The 18,910-nt window shown below is 47.7% G+C and overlaps 1 protein-coding gene across 1 annotated transcript in view; it reads left to right on the forward strand.

Moving 5' to 3' along the window:
- Positions 1-18,910, forward strand: part of ABCA4 (ATP binding cassette subfamily A member 4) — a 119,132-nt gene that overhangs the window by 80,948 nt on the left and 19,274 nt on the right. The window contains exons 21-33 of the mRNA XM_058439740.1: positions 1,031-1,125; positions 2,644-2,676; positions 4,110-4,215; positions 4,346-4,420; positions 4,651-4,820; positions 6,287-6,464; positions 10,177-10,292; positions 11,323-11,470; positions 14,645-14,768; positions 15,099-15,228; positions 17,143-17,263; positions 17,718-17,780; positions 18,271-18,377. Coding sequence (XP_058295723.1) covers positions 1,031-1,125; positions 2,644-2,676; positions 4,110-4,215; positions 4,346-4,420; positions 4,651-4,820; positions 6,287-6,464; positions 10,177-10,292; positions 11,323-11,470; positions 14,645-14,768; positions 15,099-15,228; positions 17,143-17,263; positions 17,718-17,780; positions 18,271-18,377 — 1,466 coding nt within the window. The remainder of the gene's footprint in view (positions 1-1,030; positions 1,126-2,643; positions 2,677-4,109; positions 4,216-4,345; positions 4,421-4,650; positions 4,821-6,286; positions 6,465-10,176; positions 10,293-11,322; positions 11,471-14,644; positions 14,769-15,098; positions 15,229-17,142; positions 17,264-17,717; positions 17,781-18,270; positions 18,378-18,910) is intronic.

Here is an 18,910-nt window from a genome sequence, read left to right on the forward strand (position 1 = left end):
GCACTATTCTGGGTGCTGGGGACACAACAGCTCACAAATCAGGCAAAGTCCCTGCTCTCACCAAAATGATATCCTACGGGGGATGACGGATACAAATACGTAAACAGATCCATCAGGAGGAAACTCTCAGATGGGGATGAGAGCTGTGAAGATAACACAACAGTATATGACAATACAGAGTGACTGGAAACAGGAACATTTCTCCGAGGAATAAAATTTGGACTGAGAGCGAGCCATGAGAGGGTCTACAGGTAGAGTTCCCAGGCAGAGTGAACAGCCAAGCCCAAAGCTGTGCCAGGAGAGAGAGGTGCTCGCTGAGATACGGGAGGGGAGTGCGTCAGGTGAGCTCAGAGAGGGGCAGGGCCGCGCACATCGGCCACATGGGCCTTGGTAGTGAGTCGAGATTTGATCCCAGGGTTTATTGGAGTGGATAAGTAAGCAAGGTGACTGAGGTGCTCGGGTTTACATTTTTATAGCTCAAGCTGGCTGCTGGGTGGAAGACAGAAGTTGGTAGACCAAGGACAGAATCAGGCAGACCAGTCTGGAAGTTTCTCTTTTTTTTTTTTATTATTATTATACTTTAGGTTTTAGGGTACATGTGCACAATGTGCAGGTTTGTTACATATGTATCCATGTGCCATGTTGGTTTGCTGCACCCATTAACTCGTCATTTAGCATTAGGTGTATCTCCTAATGCTGTCCCTCCCCCCTCTAGTCTGGAAGTTTCTCTAGTGGTCTAGGTGGTGGCTTGGGTAGCATGGCAGTATTGGAGATGGAGAAACGCAGATGGATTGGAGATTTATTTTGGAGTGATGCCATTCTGTCTTGTCAATGGATTGGCGAAAAAAGAGGCATCAAAGATGAGTTACACATCATTGAAGTGAGAACTAGGGAGATGCCAGTACTTTATTTAGTATTTTCTCAGCAGCTGAACCCATAAATAATTTTTGGAAGAGAACCAGCAGTTTCACAAACTGCTTGGAAGTTCTCAAGTTCCAAGGTAATTAACGTGGGTGTCTTATTGCCCCAGAGAACACAGCGCAGCACAGAAATTCTACAAGACCTGACGGACAGGAACATCTCCGACTTCTTGGTAAAAACATATCCTGCTCTTATAAGAAGCAGGTAAGAAGAAACTCTTTTGTGCTTTTTATCCTGGCTCCCTGTAGAAGATATTGACTAGGGACAGAAGATAATTTTCTCTCACAATTTATCTATGATCAGGGCAGTAGATTTCTTTCTTTTTTATCTAATTTGAGGGCCCCATTCAACATAAAAAGCAATTGAGGCACATATAAGTAAAATGTAACTTAAGATTAATTCTTTTTTGTTTGTTTGTTTGTTTTTACATTTAGGGCAAGCAGTCTTAAATTTTAACCCATGTATTATTAGAAGTTATATCAGAAGACCATAGAAGTTGTTCAAAAATGCAGCCACATATTTTAACTAGTTAGAGAGTAAAAATTTGGAGGGAGGTGGAGGAGTATAGGGGAAAAGGTAGAGGAAAAAGAGGAAAAAAGTGGCAAAAAAGAGAAAGGAAAAAGGGTGGGAAAGAGGCAGCGGGCTAGTGTCTGAGTCCAGCACATGCCAGGGCGAGCCAGATCAACTGCAGCTGTCATATTCTAACTGTGAGTTATCATCTGTGATCACTGCCCTTTGAGATGCCAATGAACTTTTCAAGAAATATCTAGTTCTCTTGGCTCTCCAGCTGCTCTTATCAGCCCCATCCAGGATGGAACAGCTTTGGCAGCCCGTATCAGAACAAGCAGCTTGACAGGGGCATGCCATGCCAGGAGAGAGGATCCTAAGGAAGTGTGGTCCAGTCCACACAGGCTCTGGGGCTTTAAGATAAAACCTCCTGTCTAACTTTAGTAGGACTTTCTGTTGCTCCACCTGCCAGAGCCCTGAACGAGGGATAAATTGACTTAATTAACTAGAACACACTGCAGATGGTGAAAGCATTTAGCAAAACAAAGAACGCCATCCAAGCCCCAAAATAAAAGCAGAATAAATAGAATGCGATAAACAGCAACCATCCCAAACTGAGTTCTCAGCAGCAAATCTGCAGTATGAAATTTTGGATTTTGTGCGTGTGTGCTTAAAGGTTGATGACAATGACAGTTCATGGGATTGAGCTCTGGGGTCCAGAGCTGGCATCTGTTCATTTCCCATTTTGTCATTTTACCCTTGATTGCCTGAATGTCAGTGCCTAAACTTTGGGCTGTGGAGTGAGTCGGAACTCCCCCGAGGTGTGTAGGTGGTTGTTAGAGTCTCATTTGTGCAGGGTGGAAGACAGGAGGGCTGCAGCCTTCATTCCACACTGACATGGTCGTTGCCGTGTGTTCTGGGTCCAGATCAGGCATATTGACCTGACATATGACCTGACAACAGGACCATTCAGAAAGTCCAGCATGTGGGATATGATTTGGAGAGCCAGTGGGGGAAAACATAGGTGCTTTCTCTGCACATGTATTCAGGCAATGTCCCAGGGCTGGGCGGCTTCCGCATTGCTTGGATATCAGAAAATGCAAAAATGTCCCTGAAGACTGAGACTTCAGTCTTCAAAATGAATGTTTGGGAAAGAAAGTTAACAGCACTGCTGTACTTGTGGTATTCATTGCATTATTTTATTTTGGCTTTCAGCTTAAAGAGCAAATTCTGGGTCAATGAACAGAGGTAAGAAACTATTTTTATCAGAATTAAAATCTCAGATTGATTCATTGTTGAAATAATTGCACACTTTTAAAAGGCACACTTCACAGCCGTGAGGAGGGGCTGTTCTGTATGTGCTCAGGAAGTCACAAGGCACGTCCTGAAGAACATGTGGCTAGGGACATGCCAGACTCAGAAGACACTCAGTGGTGTCTCTTCTTGGAGGACATAAGTGGGGGTGGCATTCCCTGATGAGGCGTTTCAGAGCATTCTCACCCAAAAAAAGCTTCTAAAACCTCCAAGTATATAACAGTTTCTAATACTCCAACAAGAGGGCCTTGTAGCCTAAACCCAGGACACTCCTTGGCCCATTCCTTTTGAGCTTCAGGGAGTGTGGGCCAGTCCCAGACTTACCCCATTCCTGAGGCATCCTGGAGGTTGAAATGTTTCCAGAGGTTTGGAGCCTCATCAAGGGGGACTCTAGGAGCCTGCTGCCTCCCAGCCTCCCTCGGAAACTGCACCTCCAGAATAGGTGCGGGGCTGACATGGATGTGCTTTCCTGGGCAGATTCTAGACTGTACACATGAAACCTGGCTTTCAGGATTGCTCTCCAGAGGGACGTGTGGGGACTCAGCTGAGACAGAAAGTAGGAGTGAGGCAGTGATTCAAGGCCCTGAGAAAGAGCTCCTCCTCTGCTTGGTATAACCAGCTAATTCATTCTGTTCTGTTGACTTTGGCTTCTGCCCTGCCTTTGAAGGGTTTGAGGCCGGCGAGTGATGCACTCAGACTGGTGTTTCCGCACAGTCACTTCAGACTTCCAGGGCAGTATGGGAGATGGCTCCCAGGGCCAGTGAAGAAGTACAGCACAAGTCCAGGCAGGAGAGGCTAAGGGCCTCCCTGAACAGGGGTGAGGCGCAGAAGCCCCGAGAGGTAGGGATGACAGGATGAAGGTGGGTCCTGTGCTGCTAGAAGTACCTGCAAAGCACAGAGGTGGCACAGAAAAGGAGTCCTTGGCTGGGGTGGGAGGAGATGACATGTGACATGTGAAAGAGGACCTAGAGTTGGCTTGATGCTCCCAAAAGGGAAAGGTGCCGAGGGGAGCTAGCAGCCCTGCAAAGGGAGAGACACGCAGGCAGTCTGGGCCACGAGGAGTTCTGGAAGTGACTCAATATGTCCAGAATAGGCCACTCCAGGGAAGGGCTGAGGAAGGATGAAGTTGGAGAGGGGCACAGACCAGATGCAGAAGGGCCTCAGAGGCCAGGATGAGGGTCTGGACTCCTCCTGGAGGCAGCAGCAGTGGGAAAAGAGTTAAAAGCTGGTTTGGAAAGTGGAGCCATGTTGCTCGCTGGTCCAGGCAATTCCCCCGAAAGTCCATGTTTCCCTACAAAACCAGAGAGAGCTACTAGTAGGCGTGAAGTTCGTGGCCCTGGTCTGAGGATTTCCTGTTTCCTCGTCAGGTATGGAGGAATTTCCATCGGAGGAAAGCTCCCAGTCATCCCCATCACGGGGGAAGCACTTGTTGGGTTTTTAAGCGACCTTGGCCGGATCATGAATGTGAGCGGGGTATGTAAACAGACTGGAGATTTGAGTAGGATGTTTGACTTGCTTAATTACCATGAATGAGAAACTCTCATACTGATAACAGGAAAAAAAAATGAAAACCCTCTTGTTTGTTTGTTTACGTGGTTTTTAGGGCCCTATCACTAGAGAGGCCTCTAAAGAAATACCTGATTTCCTTAAACATCTAGAAACTGAAGACAACATTAAGGTACTTGACCTGTGTATAATCTGCTCTGGAGCTAAAAATTTACCTGAGCTGGTTATTTTATTTTTACTTTCCCACCTTCATTAAATTCCATCCCTCCCCCTGCTGAAATCTAGCAAGGAATGTCTTCCAGCTACCAAACCCTTCCTGCTTCTCAAATTTCCTTTCCTTCACTGATTTCTGCTTTAACTAGCTGTTAGTGCAACATCTCAGATGTCCTCTCCACCCTCCAGGTATGGTTTAATAACAAAGGCTGGCATGCCTTGGTCAGCTTTCTCAATGTGGCCCACAACGCCGTCTTACGGGCCAGCCTGCCCAAGGACAGGAGCCCCGAGGAGTATGGAATCACCGTCATTAGCCAACCCCTGAACCTGACCAAGGAGCAGCTCTCAGAGATTACAGTGTAAGCCGCCACAGTCCCAGCCTCACCACTTTCTTGTCACCTTCTCCACTCTTTGAACATCCCGAGAGAATTCTCACCACCGTGAAGTGCTGGTGTGGATGGTAATGCTGTTTAGTCAGGCACATGTGAACATCCGACTTTCAACTAAGTGCCTCACACTTCACGTACCAGCCCTCTTGGTCATTCTTTCTCCCCAACATTTATGTGGAAAGTAAGTTTACATTTGGTTCCGTTCCCTTTTGGCTCTTGATAGCAAGTTGCTCCTGGAGCTTATACGATTATTATCTTTGCTATGTGCAAAGCAGCTGCCAGGAACTGGCGAAGTTCAGTAAACCTTTCAGCTCCCTCGGAGTAATTATCTTAGATTCCAGGAATTTCCTCAGAAGAGCATACTTTGGAGATGTCGACAGAGCTTTGCTACCCTCAAGCTGAGGCTCTTCTTGCACAGTTTCAGCCAGTGGAGACAGTGGTCTTGTGCGTTTTGTGGTGTGTTCACTCTATTTGAGGCCTACATGGAGGAGGCGTTGGTAGGAGCGCCTTTGTTAGTGCAAACTTCAGCAATGTTGTGCAACTATCCTAGCACACGCTGAGTGCCAGTGAACATGCCCAGGGTCATCCACTAAAACCTGGGCCTTGGCTCCTTGGTGTCTTCCTCTGGACATCCTAGGGCCCTAGACTGTCCTCTGTTAATCCTCACTCAGCCATACTTTCGTGTGTTTCCTTCCAGTCATTTGTTCTACGCTTACTATGTGTATGGATGATATGATCTGTAGCTTTATCAAGGCACTGACTACCACATAGGATGCCTTTATGGAAATTAGTAAAAGTGCTCTTTTCTGTAGGTGGACACTGTCCCATGCCAGGGGTTATGGCTTGTACATAAAGTCCAGGCTGGCTTTAGCCCCAGCTTACCCCTCAGCCAGATGCCTTCTGTTTGGCTGAGGAAAGGATAAATAGAGCCAAGTCCCTGTACAACTTGCCTGCCCTCCTTTCACTTAAACTTACATTATGCACATTTCCTTGTGTTATGATGTAGTTCTTGAAAGCGTGATTTAACAAGATGATTAACACAAGATAAATCCCACAGACCGTACGTCTGTCAACACAGAAAACTCAAGAGACTCTGCAGACGGATTGTTAGAGCTAATAAGAGCATTGCAGTACAGAAGATTAACATAAACGTCTATTTCTATACACCATAAAAATAATTAGAGAATATAATAAAAAGAAAGGTTGTCTAGAAATATTCACATGAAACAGAAAGGCAACCCACAAATACCCATTTAACCTTGGTCCATGTGGATTAAGACAGTTTAGGGGAGTGACAGCTTCAAGGTAGAGAAGGGGAACCTGGAGGCCACCCCTAGGCAGGTGTAAGGCCTTCCCAAAGCCTGACTTTGTATCTTCTCCTCCTTCTGCTCCTCCCTCTCCATCGGCCTCTCCCTGTGTCTCTGGCCCTGCTGCAGGCTGACCACTTCAGTGGATGCTGTGGTTGCCATCTGCGTAATTTTCTCCATGTCCTTCGTCCCAGCCAGCTTTGTCCTTTATTTGATCCAGGAGAGGGTGAACAAATCCAAGCACCTCCAGTTTATCAGTGGAGTGAGCCCCATCACCTACTGGGTGACCAACTTCCTCTGGGATATCGTAAGTGTCAGTTTATAGCACCTCCCTCCCCTCCGTGGGCCCAAGGTGGAGCTTGTGTGTGCTCTGAAGGACCAGACCGAGTAGGGAGGGTGTTCTCACAGTGCCAGGGCTGCTGAAAGGCACTGTGCCAACGGCCTTGTGTATCTGCTGTCCCTTGACATCTTCTTAGAAAGGCACAGAACTAGGAGCCCAAAGCTATGAAAGGCTGTGGGGTGCAGCTTAACAACTGGTGAATGGGGGCTCTCTGTGTCCTGCACCGAGGGGGCCTCTGACCCATCAAATAATTGCTGCACTGCAGGCATGAGTCTGGCCTTCCTGCAATCAGTCTGGCGCTGAGAAGGTAATATGAAGGCAATTTCACCCCAAATTGCCTTCTCAAATCCTGCCCCACCTTCAAAAAGGTAAGGGTAAAACTTCCCCTGTGGTAGGGTCACCAGATAAATATAGGACACCCAGTATTTAATTTCAGATGATGAATAATTTTTAGTATAAGCATACTCTACTTCAAATATTGCACAGGACATATTTACACTAAAAAAACAAAAACAACAAAAAAAAAACTGGTTGTTTATCTGAAACTCAAATTTCACTAGGCATCTTAGGTTTTTATTTGCCAAATCCAGCAACCCCAGCCAGTGGCCAAAGTAATAAGACCTTCACTTATTAGATTAACCACCGCTACAGGGAAAAATGAAGAAAAAATATTTATCAAATTAATAGCACACTACTGCCTTCCTTACAACCAAGGTTGGTGGGGGCAGGGAGGGGTCAGGATAGGGTACCTTATTACAGGCTGCAGGGCCAAAGGAATTGCTAGTAAAGGCCTAGTTATGATGTAGCAGGATCATTATGACATCAACCCCAGTCTATTCTAGGTGTCTTGAGTAGTGACATCTCAACATTTTAAGACCAACATGAGCCTCCACTTCATGTGATGATAAGAGATACCAACTGATGGAGACCAACACCAAATGACTTTCTCTTCCATGGCTTTTAAAAATGATGGTGAATATTAGAATTCCTGAAGATATGATTTCTATCTTACTCAGCTTAGTAAGCAGCTATCACTTAACAATACAAAACCAGAAATTATCAGTAGCAACTAAATTATTTCCTCTCTCTTCTGCTACATGAGGATACACTCATAAATGCATGGGGAGAAGGTCAGAACCTGAAAGCCTCTCTTTGGATGAGAGCATCAATTGCAGGTGCCACATTGGCCCTGTGATTCTAACATAAAAGGAGCTAGGCCCACCGGCACTGAAAAGTTACTTAGAAAAGTGCTGAGGCTTTTAATTTTACTTTTATAAAAGATGAGAAATAGAATTTACACATGTGGGGCTGGCCCACGTGTGTGTGTGTGCGCACGCTTACAGGGATCTCTGAGCCTATGGAGAGAGACGTAGCTAGGATAGCGTGGACATCTGAGGTGGGAGGTGATACTAGCTGGCAGTCCATACTAGCTGGTAGTCCAACGAAGGGGTAGAAGATGGCAGGCACCATGTTAGCAGGCTTTCTGATGCTCCAGAATTTTAAAGCTGGCCTGGAATCTCACCTCTGTGATCTATCATTTTGAAACTTAGTACCGCCATTAGCCAGTGGCAAAAAAGTTGAATGAAGGAACAAACAATTATTGCTTATGTCATTCACTTAGCACATATATAATGTTTTAAATGCTTATATGTGTCATCTATTTTTCTTTAAAATTTTAAAACAGTTACAGACTTATGGAAAAGTTGCAAGTACAGTTCAAACCTTTTTTTCTGAGTCATTTGAAAGTAACTTCTCAACAAGATGCCACTTCTCATTTATTTCTCTCTTCCTGTCTCTCTCTCACACACCCCTCAGCACCTCCAATGTGTACTTCCTACAAACGAGGACACGCCCCTACAACCACAACACAAACTGTCAACATGAGGAAACCAGCACTGATGTGTCATCACCACCTAATCCTCACACTCCACTCCTGTTTCACCCATTGCCCCAGTGATGTCATTCAGAGAAAGGGATCTAGCTCAGAATCATGCGTGACATTTGATTGTGCTGTATCTTTAGTCTCGTTCAGCCTGGAAGAGTTCCACAGTCTTTCGTTAACACTCATGGTCTTGACACTGTTGAGGATTGCAGGCTGGTTATTTTGCAGAATGTCTCTTGGTCTGAGCTTGTCTGAGGTTTCCTCTTGCCCAGGTTGAGGGTGTGCATCTTGGCAGCAGTATCACTGAACAGATGCTGTGTTCTCACTGCATCCTATCAGGTAGCTTCTGATTTCAATTTGTTCTGTTACTCATGATGTTCAATTCGGTCACTTAAGAAGGTGTCTGCTGAGCTTCTTCACTGTAAAATTACTCTTTTCCCCTTTATAATAAATACAAATTTCAGGTAGAGGCACTTCAAAGATATATAAATATCCTATTCATTATACAACTTTCCATTTATTCATCCATTTACTTATCTCTGTATGCAGTCATGGTTCGTGTGTTAATCAATGGACTATGATCCGAGACTATCATTATTTATTTTGATATTCACATTATCCCCAGTGTGGTCAGTGGGGGGCCGTTGAAGCTGGCTTCTGTATCGTCTTGACTTGGGTCCTCATCCCCCGGGAGCTCCTCCATGCTCAATGGCACAGCAAGATATTCCAGGCTCATCCTTCCATTATCCCCACTCCTACCCTCTCCCCAAGAAGCCCTGGTTCCTGCCAGTGGGAAGTGACCCTCAGAAACCAAGATCTGAGTGCTAGATATGTTCATTGCCTCTGGAGCACCATTGGTCCCAGGCCTTCTCAGTGATAGAACCAGGGAAGATATGGATGTACACACACAGGTATGCACACACCTCTATCTATAGTTCTCTATCTACCTATACATTGAACACTATGAGCTCACCAAAGCCAACTCCACAGGGCTCGTTCTAGTTTTTTGTCTTTCCTCATCTGTAACTCCCTTCTCCAACAGTGAGACACTGGCTTCTCTCACTCCCAACTCATTTATCTACCGGACCTATACACCTAAACATCAACAGTGCCCAACTCTGCCACCATCCCCTCCCTATGCGGACGCCATCCTCTCCCTGCTCCAGCTGCCTCTGCTGCGTGCAGGTCCTCCTTGTTCTTCTCTGGCTCTGATACCCCGCACCAGATCAGCCTCCTTAAAGATATCTTTCTCATCCCGTTGAGGCCTCCACACCCCACACCAGGTCGCCCTCTGAGGAAGCCTGTCTCTGGTTCTTGCCCTGCTCCTGACCACTGTGGCTCCTCCCCTAACCCCACTGTTGCTGTCCCCTTTCTGTGCCCAGTATAATGGCTGTAGGACTAAATTGTTTAAAAAGGGTATCATTATTTATTTGAGCTTTGTGAAGCCAAGAACTAGGCTTTAAGTTTTTCTGAATTCTGAAGACATGCTTAGAAAGAAGAATCAACAAAACTTTATGACCAATTAGAGAGAGTGAGAGACCAGGCAGGATTTTGTAATTGATCCTTTCAAAAGATACAAACTGAAGGTTCCCTTGGCAGGGAGGTAGGGCACGGGGTGGGGTAGGAGGACTAGTGACAGCTTAACATATGTTTCCCAACCAAGAACTGTTTAAAAAGCAAGTCGAATCAGAATCCCAGACCCTACGAGCTGGAGGAGCCTGGCCCCACCCCTCATTTTGCAGAGCCAGAAGCAGGTCTGAGAGGTTAAGTGACTTGCTCTCCTCTTCTCTTTCCGAGATGAATTATGCCGTGAGCGCCGGGTTGGTGGTGGGCATCTTCATCGGGTTTCAGAAGAAAGCCTACACTTCTCCAGAAAACCTTCCTGCCCTTGTGGCACTGCTCCTGCTATATGGGTAAGCCGTTTGGGCCGTTAGCTAATCCCTTTGAAGAGAAGCCTGGTGGTGGGGGTGGGGGATCATCTCCCGACAGAAAACCTGGGCTGTCCTGTGGTGGTAGCACCCACAAGTTTAGCTTCCGGCCCCAGGTAGGGTCTGAGGCTGATAACCAGGGATCTGTCTGGCTTCTGTTTCTGACTCCACCGACAGAGGTATCTCTGAGGCCTCGTCCTGTCAGCGACAATGAGAGAAGTCCCGTATGATCTGAATCTTCTACTCAAACTGAGGCCTTGACCAAAGCCTGGGGGTCAGCCATTCCCCAGCTCCTCACCCAGCTCTGATCTCACTCATCTGTGGCCAGTCTGTCCACCTCAGCATCCCCATGTGAACTGGCCGAGAGTTACCGCACACAGTAGAAGACTCCGGCCAAAAAACTCCTCCTGAGTCAGGGACAGAGGATGACACAGGGGTTACATCAGCAGAGTTACAGGGCCCAGCATGCAACTTTCTTTCCCACGTGTGTAAATTTGAATGAGTAACTCATGCATCTGGGCCTCAGTTTCCTCATCTGTAAAATGAAAATGGTGATCCTGGTCCTTCCTCTGTGGGCCAGCAGAGCCTTACCAGAGCATCGGTCTCCACATATTGCTCTTGGAAATAGAGAATCTGGGAACCAACCTGACTATAAGCTGTGAAGATGAGCTCACTGGGCTCATCTGAGATGACCTCAGCTGGGCTTTGCTGACCCAGGCGAGGGTGGGAGGTGTTGCAGGTTGGAGAATCCTCCTATGAATTGTACAGAGCTTTGTCGTTTACAGAGTACATACACAGCTATCAGCCCGTTTGCTCCTCACAAAACCCCGTGAAGTGGTCAGGGCAGGCATCATTATCTCCATTTAAAGTTGAGGCACAGAGACCAACAAATGGAGTATCTTTCTGGTCCCCTGGGACGCTGGCCAGGTGTAAGGGGAGTGCATTATATCTAGACGTATTGTAGGTGGAATGGAATGTGGGACTCCATTACTCTGAGTTGTCTCATTTCACACAGATGGGCGGTCATTCCCATGATGTACCCAGCATCCTTCCTGTTTGATGTCCCCAGCACAGCCTATGTGGCTTTATCTTGTGCTAATCTGTTCATCGGCATCAACAGCAGTGCTATTACCTTCATCTTGGAATTATTTGAGAATAATCGGGTGAGCATAACTTTCTTGGCTTTTTTGTTTAGTAGGATAGTAGAGTATGTGTTGGTCAAGCAGAGCCACGGGCAAGCATCGTACATGTAGCAGCTGAATGCAGATGAGTGCCACTTTCTTCCTCCCTACCCCCGACCCTCCCTCCCTTCCTTCTTTCCTTCCTTCCTTCCTCCTATCCTTCCTTCCTCCCGTCCTTCCTTCCTCTTTCCTTCTTCTCCTCCCTCCTCCCTCCTTCCCCCGTCCCTCCTTCCTTCCTTTTTCATTCCTTCCTTCTTTCCTTCCTTCCTCCCTCCTTCCCTTCCTCCTTCCCTTCCTTCTGTCCTCTCTCCCTTTTTCTTTTCATCCTCCCTCCATCCCTCCCTCCATCCTTCCTTCCTTCTTCCTTCTTTCCTTCCTGTAAGCTCCTTTTTCATTTCTGTGCTCTGAATGAAATGGTTTTCTGTGTTTATTCTGCAAGCAAAACTTTATTCTTGCAATAAACTTTAAGCTTTGCTCACTCTTTCACAAAGGTTTCCTCAGGGACTTTGGGTGATGGGTTTTACACACACGCACAATACATTTCGGTGATTTCAAAATCTAAAAGTAACAAAAAGGCATACAATGAAAAAATCTCCTTCCTACCCCTGTTTCCCACTCACCCAGTTCCCTTCTCCAGAGGCAAACTCTTATTTGAGTTTCCTGTGTGCTCTGGAGACGCATCAGCAGATCCCTATACGTTCTTTCTCCCACTTTCTTGTGGAAATTGTAACACTCTGACATATACTATTCCTTGGGCGAGTTAATCTTGAGGAAGAGACTGGGGATTCTCCATGCTGAATGCCTCACTTTTATGAGCTGCCAAGCCCAGTTGTCCCTTCCACCTGACCTCCCTCTGTCCAGAGACAGATGGCCAAACTGAATCATAAAAAGAGGGGGAAAAAAAGAAGGCAGTCGCTGCAGGGCTTTTACTCCACACTCCACCTTCCCAGTCCCCACCGCTGTGTCTGAGTCCTGGCTGTGGCTGTCCTTGGAACATTTGCCTCCCCACGTGCCTGTGTCCCCAGGCGCCTCAACCTTCCCTCTCCTCATTAGCTCTTCCCAGTTCAGAGGGTGGGACCGGCCAGCACATCTGCACTGCTGCCCTGCCGCACCCACCTCCACCTGCCTCTGGGCCCCGCTGGGAAACACAGGACAAATCTGTGCAGAGGCCCCACCATGAACTGCCCGGACCCATGTCCCCCTGAGACTGACTCTTTCCAGATCTTGTTAGGGTTTTGTGGCCGCTAGGCAAGTAATGAAGCCTCATCTGTCCCGTGAATGATAAGAAATTCAGCATGTCGGAGTCAGACTCTGGAAAGAGGGAGGATAAGAACACAGCCCCAGCAGATGGCCAGAGCACCCAGGTGACTGAAAATGCTGCTTTGCGGAGCTGTGTTTGTCACAGGCTCACAGCCCACGAAGTGTGAAGAGTGTTCCTTCAGAATAATTAAATAGCCAGCTTAAAACAACTCAGAACATTTTCCCCTCTGAGGCTGCACCCATTTAGCCAACACTTGCTAAGCACCTGCCTTCAAAAAGCTGGCATTTTCCTGTAAATTATCAGATACACAACTGCTGTGGAAACCCCCAGTATCCCACAGGAGGCTCCCCCGCTCCCAGCAGCTGCCGCCCCTGTGCGGTCAGGAGGTCTTTACCAGCTGAACAACACGTGCTGGGTGTGTGCTGATATAAACAAGCGTGGCCCACTCGTCCTGCCCTCCAGAGGCTCCTGTTCCAGTCGGAAAGGGACCTGCCCACGAAGTTTGCAACGATATAAGCCACAGTGTATGATCCTCCATAATACAGCGTGTGACAGAGCATCAGAGGAGTGAGGCAGATAACGCACTGCAGGCCAGAGGCAGCGGGAAGAGCCAGGCTGCAGGGGCTAGGGGAGCCGTGGTGGAGGAAGTTCAATTTCAGCCTGTAGATTTCTATTAGCCCATTTAATAAATAATGAAGTGCCTACTCTGAGCTAATCATTGTACAGGTATTTAGGAAGGACACAAAAATAATTAGGACGCAGTGCCCACCCTCCAGGGGCCCACTGACTAGTAGAGAAAGCAGGCAGATTTTAAAAAAATTAATCCTGGGAATGTGATAAGTGCTGGGAGAGAGGAATGGATACTTTCTCACGGGAATCTTGGAAGGCTTGTAAGAGAAGGCACTCTCTGAGCCAGCTGTCTAAAAAAGAACAGGAATCTTTCAGAAAGCAGAAGGGAAAAGAGCATTCTTTCCTGCTTGGAGCAATAGGTAACAGTCTGCACATGCCCAGGCCTAGAGGTCAAAGAGCACAGTGATTCCAGAAAGAGTGGGCAGACAGGGTAGGCAGGGAATGATGAGGTAATGAGGGCACAGGTGTGGAGGCTGGAGAGGGAGGAGCCAGATGGAATGGACAGCTGTGGCCCAGCCAGGAGCTATGCTGGCCTTGTACCCCTCGGTGTCCCTTCTATTTTCTCAAGGGAGGCTCTGCCCAACATGCCAAGTCCGACCACTTGAAAACAAGTCCCTGGCTTAACACAGACCCCAGAGAGAGTCTCCAGCCCTCCTCTCCCTAGACAATGGTAGTTGCCCCGTGAGGGGCTGAAAAGCAGAGCTGGAGATGGCTCAGGGCCTGCTGTCCCCCTGCAGCTGTTGTTAACAAATGAATTGAGGGCTCCTGTTGTTTCAAAGTGAGTCTGCAGGGAGAGCTCCCTAAGTGGACAGCAGGAGGGCTGCAGCTTCTCTGCACATTCCTGCTGTCATTCCCAGAGTCACCTAGGGGAGGGGTAAGGGCAGTAATGCAGGTTCCTCACAGTTAGCCTCGGTGCCCACATGGTACTGAGCATAGTAAATGTTCAGAAGATGCTGCCTGGCTAGACAAAGGGGCAGCTCCCGCCCACTAGAAACTTGCAGGGAGCCCCAGTCCTTGACTGGTCATTAATTGATTAGCTCCTTGGCCTGGCCTTGAGGCACTGCTTGTAAGTACTTCATGACCTCCATGGCAAACCCATTATGCTCTGCTGGACAAATCCGTCCAGTGGCCAGTCTGGCTGCAAGGACTCTCGGTCTGCAGGCCTTCCCCTGTGCTGTCCTGTGAGAGCATCCGGGCCCCACCTGCTGAAGAGAGGGGTGGGTGGGCTTTGCCCCGTTTCCAACAGTCCTACTTCTCTGTTTCAGACGCTGCTCAGGTTCAACGCTGTGCTGAGGAAGCTGCTCATTATCTTCCCCCACTTCTGCCTGGGCCGGGGCCTCATTGACCTTGCACTGAGCCAGGCTGTGACAGATGTCTATGCCCAGTTTGGTGGGTGGTAGCCAACGCCCGTGGAGCATGGGCCCTGGGTCCAAAGCTGGGAGGGCTATCGGGGGGCTCCTGCATCAGACTGTGGCAGGGGCTAGTGCTGGGAGGGGACCTTGTTAGGCTGGAAGTGTCCTGCCAGCTAGAGGGGATTAGAGTGCCTGTGTTTCCATGGCTGGGGAGCACAGGAGGCATGGAGGGCAGCCCAGAGGAGGCGGGTGTTTGGCTCTTGCTCAGTTCCCACATAAGGCTTGGTCTAGTGGGCCTTGTGCTGTGGCCAGGTCTGTGGGGTGAGCTGGGGTGGCTGAAGTGGACTCAATTCCTGTTGATGCCCAGGTGAGGAGCACTCTGCAAATCCGTTCCACTGGGACCTGATTGGGAAGAACCTGTTTGCCATGGTGGTGGAAGGGGTAGTGTACTTCCTCCTGACCCTCCTGGTCCAGCGCCACCTCTTCCTCTCCCAATGGTACGTCCATGCCACACCCTGGGGCCAGTGGGCAGCTCAGGGCATCTACAACTGGACCTTATACGCACACGGTCATCTCTTTTCTCAGGAGCCCCACTCCACGGTGTTTTTTTTTACATTCTCAAAGCCTGGCTTTTCTCCAATAATACAAGTAGAGAATTGGGTTAAAATAGGCACATTCAAATATGTGAAGAGTATCCACTTTAAAATATTTAAAATGCAGTGCTATTAATTTCAATTGCTGATATTTAATCCTTCTCATTTAATTACCAAATGTGTATTTTGATTAGATGATAGTATTGCAAATAACAATGGTTGCGGGATATCCAAAGTACTAGGAAATAGACTAATGTATTTATGAGAGAAGAGCCACAGCAGGCCTCTTTGCTAATTAGAGATTTGGGAGCATGGGAGTAACATGGGAGCCCTGTAGAGGGGTGCGGGCAGTGATCACGACCTCCCGCTCCTGGAGGAAGGTGGGTAGCTGCCCACCCTGACTTTTGACCAGGGCTTCTCAAATGCCAGGTTAGCTGGCAATTGCCATTCTTCCACAGGCTCTTCCTGAAGCTGGGTGGGCCCCTGCCTTACTCCCCTCTGCAATCCAGGCCTACCTTTGTTGTCCTTACGCAGGGGCCTGAATTGCCAAGCAGCAGCCTTTCCTAGCAAGCTTTCCCCAATAGTGTTTTGTTTCTTAACTTTTCCTCCTCTCAGGCTGAGTATGGTCACCTGTAAATAGATTCCAAGGACTTGGTTTTATGTTTTGATCCACAGGGAATTGATTTATTGGAAATGAATCTGCCTTTCTACTCACAGGACTGTGAGAGGCGAATGAGATCACAGGTGTCAACACACTCCTAATGAAACAGGATACACAAGCAGTTCTAGTTATGGGAGACAGTGTCAGGAATTGTTGTCCTTGGCACCCTCAGCCCTTGCAGACCCTTTCTGCAGCCTTGGCCATACCTTTTAGAGGCCTTTGTGTGGGAGAGAGCGGGTCAGGAGGTTGACTACCCAAATTGACTCATTAGCTTCAAACTCTGATGTCAACACATTTGAATGAGTCCTGCCTGCCTTAGGGCCTAAAGAGGACCAGAGAAGTACACCATAGTCCCTGGCTTCCAGAAGGTCAGGGAGGGTTTCAAAGAAGAGGCTGTGTCTTTAAGAATGGGGAAGATTCCATTTGGTGGGGCAGGAGGAGGAGAACATTGAGGGACTGGAAACACATGAGGAGGCTGGGAGACGGGAATGACCAATAGGACTGGGAACCAGGGGGAGATGCCAATTGCTGACAGAGGAGTTAGTGCAAGAGGTAAGTGAGAAGGGTAGGTGGGGCTGGATTGCAGGGCGGTAACTACAGCTGCAGAGGGAGGGCTTCAACCTACAGCTGATGGGGAACCACAGAAGGTTTTGAGGCATGAGGTGGCCTGATGACAACTCTGTTTTGGAAAGGTTGACTGGAGGAAGTGGGGGGCTCGGAGGTTAGTAACTACCCCTTACTGAGTGCTTGCTGTAGAGGAAGTGTTTTAGTCCTGACGGTGCTCCCAGGCCCTAAGTCTTTACTCTGTGCCAGGCACTGTGCTGAGTTCATCTTCAGCACAATCCTATGAGACAGGTATTGTTACCCCTCCTCCTCACATGGTTGAAGTAGGCAAGGTTCAGAGAGGTCCAATGCCCAAGATCACACATGAGGAGGCCGGGACTGGAACCCAAGGCTGACTCTGGACATGAGCATTTGACCTCTCTACCTAACACCTAATGCCTCTCCTACTGGGAGCCCTTTTTAGAATTTAAGTCTTAAAGGATGGAAGCCCAGAAGGAAGCAGAAGCAAGGAAATGGAAGAGAGGTCCAATGGAAAGGACAGTGCCAAGGACACTGTACAGCCAGCCCAATCCTGACCCATTTTCTTCATCTAGGATTGCTCAGCCCCCTAAGGAGCCCATTGTTGATGAAGATGATGATGTGGCTGAAGAAAGACAAAGAATTATTACTGGTGGAAATAAAACTGACATCTTAAGGCTACATGAACTAACCAAGGTAAGGGAATGGGTATGAGTTTGGAGGTGCTGGTTAGATCCACAGTTGGCATGATGTTGCCATTTTCCTTCCATAGAACGATTGATATGCTTATGCAAGCAATTTGGTTTCCTAGTTTTATGTGGGGTCATCCTCTCTGTGTTATAACTTGTCTTCCAAGAACATCTAATTCCAATGTGTGTTCCCTGCTATTCATCTCGGGCACTGACTCAGGGCCTCAGTGAGAGTCACTCCAACTGAGCATCACTCCCTTTTCTGTGTTCCATTTCTGCAGAGCATGGGTCAGCTTCAAGATGTCTCAGTACTCACTACACCTCTGTGCCTGCCCATGTCAATATGTAACCTCCTAGTGCTGGTAGTTTTCTCCTAAACCATCCTTTGCTCTTTGTTCCCTCTTCTCTTCCTTGCTCTAACTCTGTCTCAGTTCTCAGTCTGATTTCTTCGTATCTTGCAGATTTATCCAGGCACCTCCAGCCCGGCAGTGGACAGGCTGTGTGTCGGAGTTCGCCCTGGAGAGGTGGGTACTCTGCAGACCACATGTGAAAGGCTTCCAAATATCAGCTCTTGTGCCTGCCTCTCCTCTCCATAAGGCAGAGCTATTCAATAGGAACATAATGCCATAATGCAAGTCACATATGTAATTATAAATCTTCCACTAGCCACATGAGAAAAGTAAAAAGAAAATAGGTAAAATTAATTTCACTAGTATTTTTTATTTTACTCAATATATCCAAAATATTATTTCAACATGTAATTAATAGAAAACCTTATTAATGAAATATTTGACAATTTTTTGTTGTTTTTAAGTCTTTGAATCTTTACACTCAGGGCCCATGTCAACTGGGACTTAGATATGTTTCAAGTTCTCAGTAGCCACACATGGCTTGTGGCCTCTGATGGCAGCCCAGGTCTAAAATGCCTCCCCCAGCTCACACACTTACCCTGGGGCCTGACATTTTAGACCTTCTTGGTCTCTAGGGCCAGGCTAGCTATGTGTTTTCTCCTAGTGCTTTGGCCTCCTGGGAGTGAATGGTGCCGGCAAGACAACCACATTCAAGATGCTCACTGGGGACACCACAGTGACCTCAGGGGATGCCACCGTAGCAGGCAAGAGGTGAGTATCCTGCTCCTCCTGTCTCAGGGAGTCTCTCACAGGTCCTGTGAGAAGAATAGGAAGGTGATCATCAGACCCTATACTAGGGTGGCTCTGAGGCCCTGAAAGATCTGTACAGAGAAGGAGGCCTCCCAGAGAGCATGGCCCAAAAAGCCCAACACATAGACCCACTGGAAAATGGAACTGAATTGTGATGGTTAAGAGATTCCTCTGTTAGGATGGATTCTTGGAAAGACCTGGGAAGCACTAAGTGTGTGGTTCTTAATCTTTTAGAGGTCATGGAACATTTTAAGCATCTGATGAATATTTGTAGCCTATTCCTATAAAAATGCACCATTGCTTCCCATTACCTCCCTCCACACATTTTTGCAAAAGTTTCAGGGAATTTACCGAGCCCCAGGTCACATTTGTGATCCTGCAGGAGCTCTTGAATCCCAGGTTAAGAACCCCTGTGATGAATGAAGCATCCTTCCTCCGGGCTGAGTTTCTAGATAGGGGCTCATGCATGGGCCCTTGGGGTAGCCTAACCTGCA

Source organism: Hylobates moloch, unplaced genomic scaffold (assembly GCF_009828535.3).
Source record: "Hylobates moloch isolate HMO894 unplaced genomic scaffold, HMol_V3 SCAFFOLD_5, whole genome shotgun sequence".
Classification (NCBI taxonomy): Eukaryota; Metazoa; Chordata; class Mammalia; order Primates; family Hylobatidae; genus Hylobates; species Hylobates moloch.